At 48.7% G+C, this 12,506-nt stretch overlaps 1 protein-coding gene across 1 annotated transcript in view; it reads right to left on the bottom strand.

Moving 5' to 3' along the window:
• Positions 1 to 11,500, bottom strand: part of CLCN1 (chloride voltage-gated channel 1) — a 58,036-nt gene extending 46,536 nt beyond the window's left edge. Inside the window, 1 exon segment of the mRNA XM_043543803.1 lies at positions 11,312 to 11,500. Within this exon segment, the coding sequence (XP_043399738.1) occupies positions 11,312 to 11,500 (189 nt within the window).
• Between the last annotated feature and the right edge of the window lie 1,006 nt (positions 11,501 to 12,506).

Raw genomic sequence — 12,506 nt, 5'->3', positions numbered from 1 at the left:
TTATAACATCGTTTGGCTGCCTGCTCTGTCCACTGCTTGTAAGATTTTGTGGAAGAGCAGCAACTTTACAAGGGAGCATTGCACAAGTTCCCCTTCTCCACCTCCTCCCCTTCCCTCCCAGCGCTTCCCCCACTTTCTGGGAGGGAGGGGGAAGAGCAGGGACGCGCCGCATCTCTGCTCCTCCTCCACCCTCCCAGAAAGTCCTAAGCGCAAAGCACTGGGAGGGAGGGGAAGGAGCAGGGAAGTGCCACGTCTCCACTCCTCCCCCTCCCCCCCAGAAAGTCCTAAGTGCCGCCAAACAGCTGTTTGGCGGCGCTTAGGACTTTCGGGGAGGGGGGGAAGGAGCAGGGATGCGGTGTGTTCCAGAGAAGAGGTGGAGTGGGAGTGGGAAGAGGAGGGCCTGGAGTGGAGCGGGGACAGGAAGAGGCGGGTCTGGAGCATCCCCTGGCAAAGTCGACGCCTATTCTTCTCCGGGTAAGCTGCCACTGCTGCTGCGAAGGTGCTTCCTAGCGTCCTTGCCTGCAGTGGGCTGTGCCTGTGTGGGGTAAGCCAGGGGCACTTCCCAACCACAGTACAGTACTGTACAGTATATAATGCCTTTTGTCTGCCCAAAAAATTTTTCCTTGGAACCTAACCCCCCGCATTTACATTAAATCTTATGGGAAAATTGGATTCGTTTAACATCATTTCACTTAAAGTTGCATTTTTCAGGAACGTAACTACAACATTAAGTGAGGAGTTACTGTACCTCACTGGTTACTCAGAAGTTCAAACAATGCAGTTCCCTTAAAGTACCAAGCCTCAGGCATCTATCCAGCCACACGTCAACCATATGATGATGACTTGGCGAGGAAGGGATAGCTCAGTGGTTTGAACATTGGCCTGCTAAACCCAGGGTTGTGAATTCAATCCTTGAGGGGGCCATTTAGGGATCTGGGGCAAAAATTGGGGATTGGTCCTGCTTTTCAGCAGGGGGTTGGACTAGATGACCTCCTGAGGTCCCTTCCAACCCTGATATTCTATGAATTCTGAAAATCTTACTTCATCATATAAAAGAACAGGTTTTCCCAATCCCAAAGGATCAGGCCCCAGACCCAGGTACAATTATAACTTAGATCTTACCCAAAATACATGCTATAGTCAATTTTTGTTAACTAAACTAAAATTTATTAAAAAAAGAAGAGAGAGTGTTGGTTAAAAGATCAATCTCCATACAGACTTGAATTCAATTCTTGAGGTTCAGATACATAGCAGAGATGAGCTTGTAGTTGCCAAAAATCCTTTTAGAAATAGTCCATAGGTTATAGTCCAATGTCCATATTCAGAGTGACTCCAGTCAGTGACTGGGGATCTCAATCCTTATGGCTTAAGGTTTCCCCCTCTTGAAACCCAAAGTAGATCTGAGATGAAGAAGGATCATGTCCCAGGGTTTTTATAAATTTCCAACAGCCTTTTGGCCTGAGAAAACAATAGGCTTAACTTTCCTTCTCCTAAACATCATGGCAATTAGCACAGGGTAATTTATCCATTAAACAGTTCAGATACAGGTTACCACAACCTTCAAAGAGACATATAGACAACAATACTATTTCACTCAAGTGTCTTCATAAATGTTAATATTCCTTTTTTGATCTTTGAATCAAAGCTATAGCAATAATCAAGACTTGTTTGCTTATATCACAAGACCTGGGCACACATCTACCCTTCTATCTCTAATAATGCAGGCTTGCATTTTAAAGCTCTATTCATTTACATATCTTCCTAACCAGTCTGTAAAGTTCACCTGTGGGTCAGGTCAGTCTGTGAGTTAATTAACTCTTCCTGGCCTTATCTCACCTTTCAATGAAATATTATACTACACTCATAACGTCACAGGGGGTGTTTTGGTTGGCTAGCTCCTAGTACCAAAAGAAAGGGGAAGGGTCGATGGGAAATCAGGACCCTGGGACTGAGAGTCCCCATGAACAATGGGGAGAGGCCAATGCTCCAGGTCAGCCTGATTGACAGGGCCGGCAGGCTAATCAGGGAGTCAGGAGGCCAGTGGGGACCTATCCTCCGTGTGAGCTGGAATTGCCTGGGTCAGACAGAATGGGGCTGAGCTAAGAAGAAAGCCTGGGCCCAAGCTGAGCTAGGGAGCAGAGCTGTGTCAGATCCAGAGGGGTCAGAAAAACAGCCCAGGAAGCAGGTCAGTGCTGGGAGCAGAGTGACAGAAGCAGCCCACACAGCAGATCTGCGCTGGGAGCAGAGCTGCAGCAACCAGAGCCAGAGGGGCCAGAGAAGCAGCCCAGGGAGCTGGAGGCAGAGCAGCAGCAGCAGTGCTGTGGCAAAGTGGAGCTGGGGCTGGACCAATCCGGAGCCAGGTGCAGTGAGCAGCTGGGGAGAGCGAGGGGGACCCTGGGCAGCGGTCCCAGTGCAGGAAGACACCCATTCAGGCCAGACTTCGAGGGGGATCGTAACCTCGACGGGGCGGGGCGACACTGGGAAGAAAGGTCCTGCCACCTACAGCCTGAGAGCGTATGGCCACCACCAGAGCAAATGTCCGACCCGCAGCATCCCTGCAGCACAGCCAGGGCCTAAGAAGGAGGCCTGGGATTTGTGAGGAACAGACTGTGAACTTCCCTTACATTCCAGAGACGCTGGTTGTGATGTCCCCGTGCCACAAAGCAGGGTTATGTGTTTTCCTTTAACCTTTCCCATTTTTTCCTTATTTTTTTAATGGATTGCTGTTTAATAAATTGTATTTACTTTGAACTGTATGAAATGATCAATGGGTCAGGGAAGCATCCAATACAGAGAGAGCACCCCGGAGTGGGGACACCCTAGCCCCTGCCCTAAGTGACCACAACAATGTTGGGGATCAAGCCCCCCAGGAATCCTAGGCCCAGCCTTGTTGGGGTTACGAGGACTCTGCCACACAGGAAAGTGGAAGGGGAGCCCTTGAGGTCAAGCAGGCCTCTGGTTAAAGGAAGTGGGAGCGAGAACTCAGATCCTTTCTCTAGCCCACTTCACCAGGGTAGTGGATAAGCCAGGAAAGTTCCCTACAATAGCAGGACCATTCCCCCGCTTACACAGATGCCCTCAGGTATTGACATGAAATCCCATGAGTTGCAGTGGGGCTTTCACTCACTGTTGCATTGTGATGCCATGAGAACACAGCATTCTCCCCAGGGAGTGGAGGCTGCAGCAGCTGTGGGTGTGCATGGGACTCTTGAAATTATTTTACCACTTTAGTTATCCCACAAAGAACTCATAAACCCTGTGGGTGTCCTGGGAATTTGGGGATAGGTGGAAGCTCCACCCTTCGCTGTAGACATTGCAGGTGCCTAAAGCCAACTCTACCTCCTTGAATGTGCATTTTTTAAATGGCATTTTTAAAAATTTGTCTGAAGGTGGCAGGGGATAGGGATTTGCTCAGTATTTCAGTCTTTCTTCCACCACCTGCCAGCCAGCCCTCAATCTCCTCTGAGACCCCCTTCTTTGGGTACCAGATACAGCCACAAGTATGTCCAGCTCTCTTCAGCCAAAGAGAAATATGGGCTGAGAGATACCATTTGGGGAATCTCTAGGGAACACATACAGGGGGCTGGTGCAGCTCACAGTAGGGTGATGCCCTCAGGGCTGCCTCATGCATTAGGCATCCCTGTCACACCTCCCTGCAGCCAGCTGGGATCTCTCACATCCAGATGGCTGCAAGAATTGCCTCCAACTTCTCTTCCAGCCAGGGTGGGTGGCTATGGGACTGCCCTGCAGGCAGTGTGGCAGCCACTCTGCTTCCCCTCTCGCAGCTACCCGTGCTGGATTCCAATGGGGAGGGAACAACAGGCAGAATCAGCAGAGACATGTGAGGCAGACCTAGTGCTGGCCTCAGCCACTCCCTCAAACAGCCCTCTCTGAGCACATAGCTACCAGACCTCAGACCTTAGAAACAGCAGCCACCCAACCTACCACTCTCCAGCACCCAGACCACTACCCAGCACCCACACACCTCCACACCTCCTCCGCCAGAGATGCCTACTTCTGTGTGGCTCCACACCCTGTCTCCATCACTGCTTGAAAGTATAAGGCTATGTGCAAATTAATTAAAATATGCAAATTAGGTCATTAAATAATTTGCATAAAATGTCCCACATGGAGCTGCACCAAACTTGGCAGCCATGCCACCTCACAGAGAGAAAGAGCGAGAGCATGAGAGATCTCTAGGCAGGGACACACCTGAGCTGAGGGAGACAGACCAGCTCAGAACAGTATGACTTCCCCACCCTTTAATGTCCTCAGAGACTAGGTACTCCTAGAAGGTCCGGGGTTACATGGAAACTCCAGGGATCCTGGCTGTGCTCTCTTGTAGGGTATCAGGCTCCAGAGGGAGTAGCTGCCCTCCCTCCTTCTGGGCTCAGCAAGTAGGGTGGGGAGTGATTTGTTTGAGAAGCTGAGAATAGGCGGCTCCTCGTCACATGCCCTTCAATGACCCGACGTTGGCTTGAGGGCTCATTGAAGCTCGTGTTCCCCTGCTGGTGGCATGTCCTGAGGTCTTGGCACTTCACACCTCCCAGAATGTAGCCCTCCCCCCCCCCTCTCAGCCCACACACACAAGAGTCCTTTAAGATTTTCTGAGTGCTAGGAGGGGGATGGGCCCTGCTTGGAACAGCAGAACCAGACACTTCAGCAGGAGAATCACAGGATATAAAAGAGGGAGACATAAAGCATCATGAGTTACCCTGAGCTCCATACATGAGGGTTTGTCCAGACTCATTTGTAAGTGCTGCAGGAGATGGGGCTGCCATCTCGTCCCTTGGGGATTCTAACCAGGCCAAAATGTCCCCCATTTGCTGAAGTTCAGTTATCTCCACTTGTACCAGCCTGAACAATCCCTCTCTAGAGTCTTTGGTGTTTACACTCTGGAGATACTTGGAAGCAGTTATCACGCTCCCCTCACTCAGTCACTGCTTTTCCAAGGCGTTTTCCTGGCTGTCAGAGACTGCCGAGTTCCCCCTGCACACTGTATGGTCCCATACCACCTGCTGGGCATGCTCCTCAGCTAACTACCCTGTTGTTGGAAATGCTCCTTATCCCTCCTCCACCCTAGAAATGCACCTTGCCTGCTGCAAGGCTACTGTAGGCCATCCAGGGGTAAGGAGGGAACTAATGGGCAAGGAGTAGAAGCTGGAGGGGTTAGTATGTATCTTGAGTACTTGGAGGGTGTTAGATCATTTCTGTAGTGGGGATGTTGTGTAACTGGAGAACTCAGCATTATAGGAAGGGAGTTGGGAACTGAGTGAAGGAAACCTGCAGTGGTGGGGCCAGGTTGGGCACTTTTGGGAGGCAGAGGCAGTCTGTACACTGAGATGGAGCCAAGTCTCTGTCAAGGGGAAAAAGGGACAAAGAGTTAGAACAAGGGATTTCATTCTTAATGCCAGTCTTTTAGGATAAATCCATCTCCCCCGCCATTAACACGAGCAGGAGTTACCCACACTGAGTTACATAAGAAGATCTCTTCCTCCTTTTTGTTCTTCCAGACCCCAGCTGGTGGTCACAAGGACAGCTGCCCATACCAGGAAACCTAAACGTGCTGGGCAGAGGAGCTCAGAGCTCACTGCAGGCAGGTCTGGGAAAGAGAGGGTCAGTTTCGTTTAGTTACTAACTGCTTCCCTGGTCAGACATTTCCATCCAAGGATCTCAAAGCACGGAAGACATTAAGCCTCACAGCCTCCTGAGGCGAGGTAGGTAATATTATTATGCCCATGTTACGAAGAGAGAAACTGAGTCATCAGGTAGGAAAGGGACTTGCTCACATGGCAAATAAGTGTCAGCATCATAAATACAACCCAGGAGTTCTGACTCCCAGTTATCTGCCCTGGCCGCCAGACCATGCACCATCTCTCATTCGTGATGTGGATTTCACCCAGCCACTGCATTTGAGTGTATCTGGATCACCTCACCTAATGTTTGCTCCATTATCACACATGGACCAGGGATGGACTGTCATTAGTTCAGGTCAAATGAACAGCATCCAAGCTATGAACTGGAATCTGAGTGATGTATGATGCTCAAACAAGACTGCTTTAACTCGTCTAAAGAGGCCTGAAAGCAGAAACTCCAGGGGACCACCCAGCTGAGTGCTGCTGCCAGCCAGTCAGCCTCCTGCTGCACTTGCAGCCTCATTTGACAGGAGGATGAAAGAATCAGGACCTGGAGGAAAATGAGTTAGTCCCAGGGGGCAGGGAAAGAACTTGGAAGAAAGGTCTGTCCAGTGAAGACAGGTTAAAGTCTGTATGGAGCTTGTGTGTGAGTGTTTGTTTGTTGGGGCTGAGGGAAGAGTCTCACAAGAAAGAGGAATCTGAACTAGAAGAGGCCAGGTGAAAAAGCCTATCTGGAGTAGCTAGAAAAATTTGTTGATTCAGGCTGGTTAGACTGGATCCACTGGAAGGGTTGCAATAGCCCAAGTGAAAGGCCATTCATACAGCAGGTCCTGCCCAATTGGAAGCAGGGGATACCAAAAATCACATTAACTGTCCAGTTCTGATGGCAGACCAAATATCCAGGCTTCTAGGTGCTTCTAGACCGCTGGAATTGTCTGAGATCATAAGGAGGAAGGGGTAGGAGGAAAGAGTAGGACAGAGCCTTGAAAATTAAAGCGTCTGGCATTCCTAGTACTTAAGAAAACTGGGATATGCCAGGAACTCCCCATTCTGTCAGGGGAGAAGAGATGTATAACTAAAAAAATAGCACAACAGGTTTCCTGCCATTGACTGGGGGTGGGGTATGTGTGTGAGAGACAGTCCCTCTCTTGATGGGACTAGTTCAGTGACTTCACTTTTTCAGCACAGGGAGCAATCTCAGTACCAGAAAAACCCAGGAAATTTGCAGAGGATCCTGAGAAGCAGCTGGAGGGATGGACCTGAAAGGAAAGATTAAAGGGGCTAAGTACGTCTAGCTCGGCTAAATGATGACTAAGAGGGAACATGATAACAGTCTCCAAATATCTGAAGGGTGTAAACACTGAGGAAGGAGAAGAAGCTAAGAGTAAAATAAATGAAATTGGGCAATGGTAAATTTCAGGCTGGATATAAGAAAACATTTCTTAATGGTGAAATCTAGTAATCTAGTAGAGCACAGAAGAGATTCCCAAAGGAAGTGAGGGAAGCCTCATGCCTTGAGTTATTCTAAGGGAGGCTGGAGAGAGCACCAGGTAAAATGTATGTACATAGTGATGATCTCACAAGACTTACCGATTTGCTATTCTTGTCCTGGGCAACTGCATGCAGTTGCCAGTATAACTCAGTCCAAAACACGAACTGCTTCCCATTCACCTTAGCCTTAACAGCAGCCTCCTCATCCCCTGCTGTCCCAGTGCTGGGCTGCCCACACAGCCCTGCCAATGCCCCTCAGTCCTGCCCTGCAACCCCCATGCTATTCCAGTGCTGGGCTCCCCACACAGCCCTGTCAATGCCCCTCAGTCCTGCCCGGCAGCCCCCTGCTATTGCAGTTCTACTTCAACTAGCAGTGTGATGTGGCCACAATTCCTCTTGGGCTTGATGTTTGAGACCTCACTATATTCATTTCATGTGTAATTTTAAATGTCAAGATAAGTCTCTAGACTTAACAGATGGGACATAAAGTCATTGCCTCATCCACCATATCTCCCACAGCAATCTCCTGGTAATCATTGTACCTCCAATTCCCCTTTTGCTCGCCCACCCACTGCTCAGAGAACCCCCTGCTGCGGGTGGGGGACTCAGAGTGGGAGACTGTTCTAGTGTGACTCACAACCTGCTTGCTGCACTCCCTGCAGCATCTGGAACTTCTTTGGGAAAGCATCTTATTTCTGATGTAGAGATAGAATGATCCAAAACTCCACCGTGCAGCAGCGTTCATGTATAGATGATTCTTTGTGGGTATGCATCGGACAGTGCATGTGCATGAGGGTCTCTCTGTGTGTGTATGTGGCACAGAGCAAGAGAGAGAGAGATTCTGTGAGTGGCAGGTTGGGAGGCTGTGTGCATTCACATATATGCACAAGAGGTTATGTGCGTGCATGTGTGTCTGTGCAAGTTATGTGTGTGAAGCTGTGAGTGTCCACATATGTATTTATGCTGGGGGGTTGTGCACATGCAATATATGTGCATGAGAGATGTGTGTGCAAGGCATGTTTGTGCATGAATGTATCTTTTTGTGAAGCTGTGTGTGCATGTGCATGTTTGTATGTTTGAGACCTATGTACATATTTCTGTGTGTCTGAGTGTGTGCATGTGTTCAGTGAGTGTGCAAACATCTGTGTGACTGCATGTGTATGGATGTTGAAGGAGAATGTGTGAGACCATGTACGCATATATATGTGGGGGGGTATGTATGTGTATGTGCGTGCACACCTGTGACTTCATGCTGTTTTTTGCATGAGGGCGTGTTTATGCATGTGCACTCAGGTAGAGGACATTGAGGGAAAAACATGTGTTTGACTACTTGAGGTATGTGTCTGCTTATAACTCCATGCAGTGTCTGGGAACCAGGGCATGTGTGTAGGGTGTTTGGTGTCATTGTTTGTGGTGTCTGTGACCCTGTGTGCTTGTTTGTGTGTGAGGGTGGGTGGACAGGGGGGTGGCATGTGGCTTTGTGTGTGTCTAGGTAGCTCTGCTTGTGCGTGAGGTTGTGTGTGTTAGTGCACCTTGTTTGTATGGATGTGCTTTGATGATGGAGCATGCATATATTATATATTATCTGGGTATGTGTATGTGTATGTGTTTATCCATCTGTCTCTCATTCTGTGTGTTGTTAGGCAATCTTTAGAAGAGAACAATTTATATATAACAAATTTAGACTACTTTTCTGTTTGCAGACACTTTCCAATTTTTCCATTTTGGCTGGTTCTTCCAAATTATTCAGCAAATGGTTCTTGTGAATATATTTCAGTCTAGGGGCCACTTGTAACTCTTTGCTGTGGCTGCTATTGCTGATGAAAGTTTGTTATTTTTGTCCGTGTGATTGGTCACCTAAGCCACATGATCTGCCATTTTGCTCCCCGATTGGATGGCTGACACCTTTCTATACAGGAGGATAGAAATCAAAGCATTCTCAAGATGGGAAGCTGTGCATGAATATTCACCAGCTTGTCACTTTCTGATACCAACAAAAATCACTCATCCAAATATTTATGAAAAACAGCTAGAAAGAGGCTGTAACGGGTTCGGTCACAGAGACCCTCCCGGGACTGTCACCTGACGTGCTGGAATTACCTCTGAGCCCGTTTTCCCTGCCGGCTTGAGACTCCAAAACCCTGCCTTGTTGAGCCAGACACACTAGCCTGCTGCAACACAGACCCAGGTCTGGTCCACACCCCAGAGCTGCAGACTTTAACCAAAAACTGCTCAGCAGGTCACCTATCTCCAGCACCCAGACACCCAGTTCCCAATGGAATCCAAACCCCAAATACATCCATTTTAATCTGTATAAAGCTTATACAAGGTAAACTCAAAAACTGTCCACCCTCTATAACACTGATAGAGAGATATGCACAGCTGTTTGCTCCCCCAGGTATTAATCAATTACTCTGGGTTAATTAATAAACAAAAGTGATTGTATTCACTATAAAAAGTAGGATTTAAGTGGTTTCAAATAATAAGACAGAACAAAGTAAGTTACCAAGCAAAATAAAACAAAACACGCAATTTTAAGCCTAATATATTAAGAAACTGTTTACAGATAAATCTCACCCTCAGAGATGTTCCAATAAGCTTCTTTCACAGACTACACTCCTTCCTATTCTGGGCCCAATCCTTTCCCCTGGTACAGCCCTTGTTAGTTCCAGCTCAGGTGGTAACTAGGGAATTTCTCATGACTGGCAGCCCCCTTTGTTCTGTTCCATCTCCTTTTATAGCTTTGGCCCAAGGCGGGAACCCTTTGTCTCTCTGGATCCCCACCCCTCCTTCTAAATGGAAAAGCACCAGATTTAAGATGGATTTCAGCATTATGTGATATGATCACATGTCCTGTGAGACCTCATTCTTCATTCTTCTAGGGCTGGCCCGCATGTACCCAGGGAGTTTTGCAAGTAAACAGAGCCATTTATAACCAGTTGTCCAAGTCAATGGCAGCCATTAAACTTCCAAACCACCATTAATGGCCCACACTTTGCACAATTACAATAGGACCTCAGAGTTAGACTTCATATTTCTAGCTTCAGATACAAGAATGATACATGCACACAAATAGGATGAACACACTCAGTAGATTATAAGCTTTGTAATGATACCTTACAAAAGACCTTTTGCTTAAGCATATTCCAGTTACATCATATTTACACTCATAAGCATATTTCCATAAAACATATGGAGTGCAACGTCACAGAGGCCAGAAAAAACATCCAGACAAACCGGCAGCATTTTATTCAAACAAATGTTTGCAAATACTTTCCAGCTGTTCACTCTCTCACTCTGTCTTTCACTCTCTCACTCTTTCTGTCTATAATCACTGGGCTAAATTCACTGTCATTGTAAAGCCCCTTTGTTGCCAGCCAAACCTGAGCAAAGTGGCTGAAAAGCAGACATAAGGGCCTCCCCAGGGAAGGGGAGGCCTTTCTGTCAGGCACAGAGCTAGCAAAACCAGCTCCTCATCTGCCCCCGCTGGAGCCTCTGGTGCAGGGAACATGCCAGGGGCAGGTCATGAGCATGGCAAGGGGAGGGAGGTTGGCATGGGTGCAAATCAGAGCAGCGTTAGGGGTTGAATAAACCTTAATCTGCACGAGGAGTCAAACCAGCCCCCAGAAGCCCCAGGATCAGGGAGGGGGTGGTGAAAGCTGTCTCTTGTTGGTCCCTGTGCTGGGCTCAGCACTAGTGCAGGGATAAATCATGGCATCGGGTGTGTGTCTTTGTCTATACATCTATATGTGTTCTCTCTCTTTTTCTCTCTCTCCAGATCTCTCTAAATATTATCACAGTGGTGTGTCAGTGTTATGCTATTGTGGTAGACTACATTTCTCTTATCACACTATACATGTGTTATGAGGGCAGTTTTCTTCCCCCCACCCCACTTTCCCCATCTCCACTAAGTACTCTGCGTCCCCTGAAGGTGGGAGCAACCCTGGACAGCACTATTCAGTGTTCCTGAATGTAAGTGCCACCACAGAAGCCTGGTGGATGGGCCAATTCCAGCTCTGTGGGCCAAGGAGCAAGGGGAGGGAGAGGTTTGGAAGGGTACTCTGATAGGGCTGCATGCTCCACAGCACCTCCAGGAGGACTCCCCAGAACCATTTCAACCTCATCCGCCCATGTCACCCCACAGAGATCTATGCTGCCCCAACATCCCCATTGCCCAGCCCTACCTGTGGATGGCTGAGGGAGTTCTCCAGATAGTGCAGGTCATCCCCCGTACCCCTTGCCTCGCACCCTGCCTCCGACGGGATTCCGTAACTGGTGCACTTCTCAAAGTGGACATAGACGTACTGAGGAGCACCACCCCACAGGGTTGAGTCCGATCTGGGCTCCGCCATCTTATGTTCAGAACTCTCCATGATGCTACTGCCCTGCCCCACAAACACACACTCTCAGCTGTGACGATGGTGCTGGTCTAGGCCCAACCCTGAACCACCTAGCCGGCTGGCCCAGAGCATGGCCTCTGCCTGTCATGTACTCCTACTCCTTATCTCTGTCTTTCTCTCTCTCTCTCTTTCCCCCCCTCACCCTCCTCCTTGTGTCTCTCTTACTTTCTCCTCTTCCTGCCCAAAGGCGTCTGGGGCAGTGATTGCAGGGTTTAACTATATTTATAGCAACCGTCCTCTGTCACATGATCCCCCCCAGTGCCACATCTGATCTGAGCGAGAGGCATTAACTCTGCCAGGATTGAGTATCAGGTGTGTGCGAGGGGGGAATCCTGAAGGAGAGGGAAGGGGGGAGAAGAAGGCACTGAGGGAGAGAGAGATACACAGTGAGAAAAAGACCCAGAGGTACAGAGACACAGAAGGAGGAAGTGTGAGAAGGAAGGAGTGCCCGTCCAATGGCTCCCCTGTCCCTGCACATCTTTCCTGTCATGAGTGTGCCACATTTACAGTACCCCGTTAGTAGGTTGTTTCTTTCCTATGTTTCTCCAGCTCCCAAGAGAGCCTGGGGAACCAAAATTAAAAGGTAAAGGGGACCATGGGGCCCAGTGTGGAATCATGCAGCTAGGACAAGCTGGGAATGTGCACAAAGCCCCATAAGTGTTCAAGGCCCTAGTGGCTGTGAGAGTAGCAGCACATGGAAGATGGGTCCTAGAGCACCTCCTGAAGGTACTTATAACTAGTCTTTAACCACATCCCTGCTGACTGCCCCAAGGATTAACTTGCTGTAAGAATGTAACTGAACTGAGTTTTGTGGGTGCTCAGCCTTGGCTCCTTTCAGAAATTTATTCGTCCTAGTGCTAAGGTTCCCATGGACTGGAGCAGCTGGGACCTTCACCCCATCTCTCTGCCTTCCATTTCACAGCTCTGCTTGCAGTCAGGCTGGGGAGCACCCAGTTCATCTGGGCCACTGAGCCTGCCA

The sequence above is a fragment of the Chelonia mydas genome, chromosome 1 (assembly GCF_015237465.2).
Source record: "Chelonia mydas isolate rCheMyd1 chromosome 1, rCheMyd1.pri.v2, whole genome shotgun sequence".
Taxonomy (NCBI): Eukaryota; Metazoa; Chordata; order Testudines; family Cheloniidae; genus Chelonia; species Chelonia mydas.
This window is presented reverse-complemented; position numbering and strand designations above follow the sequence as displayed.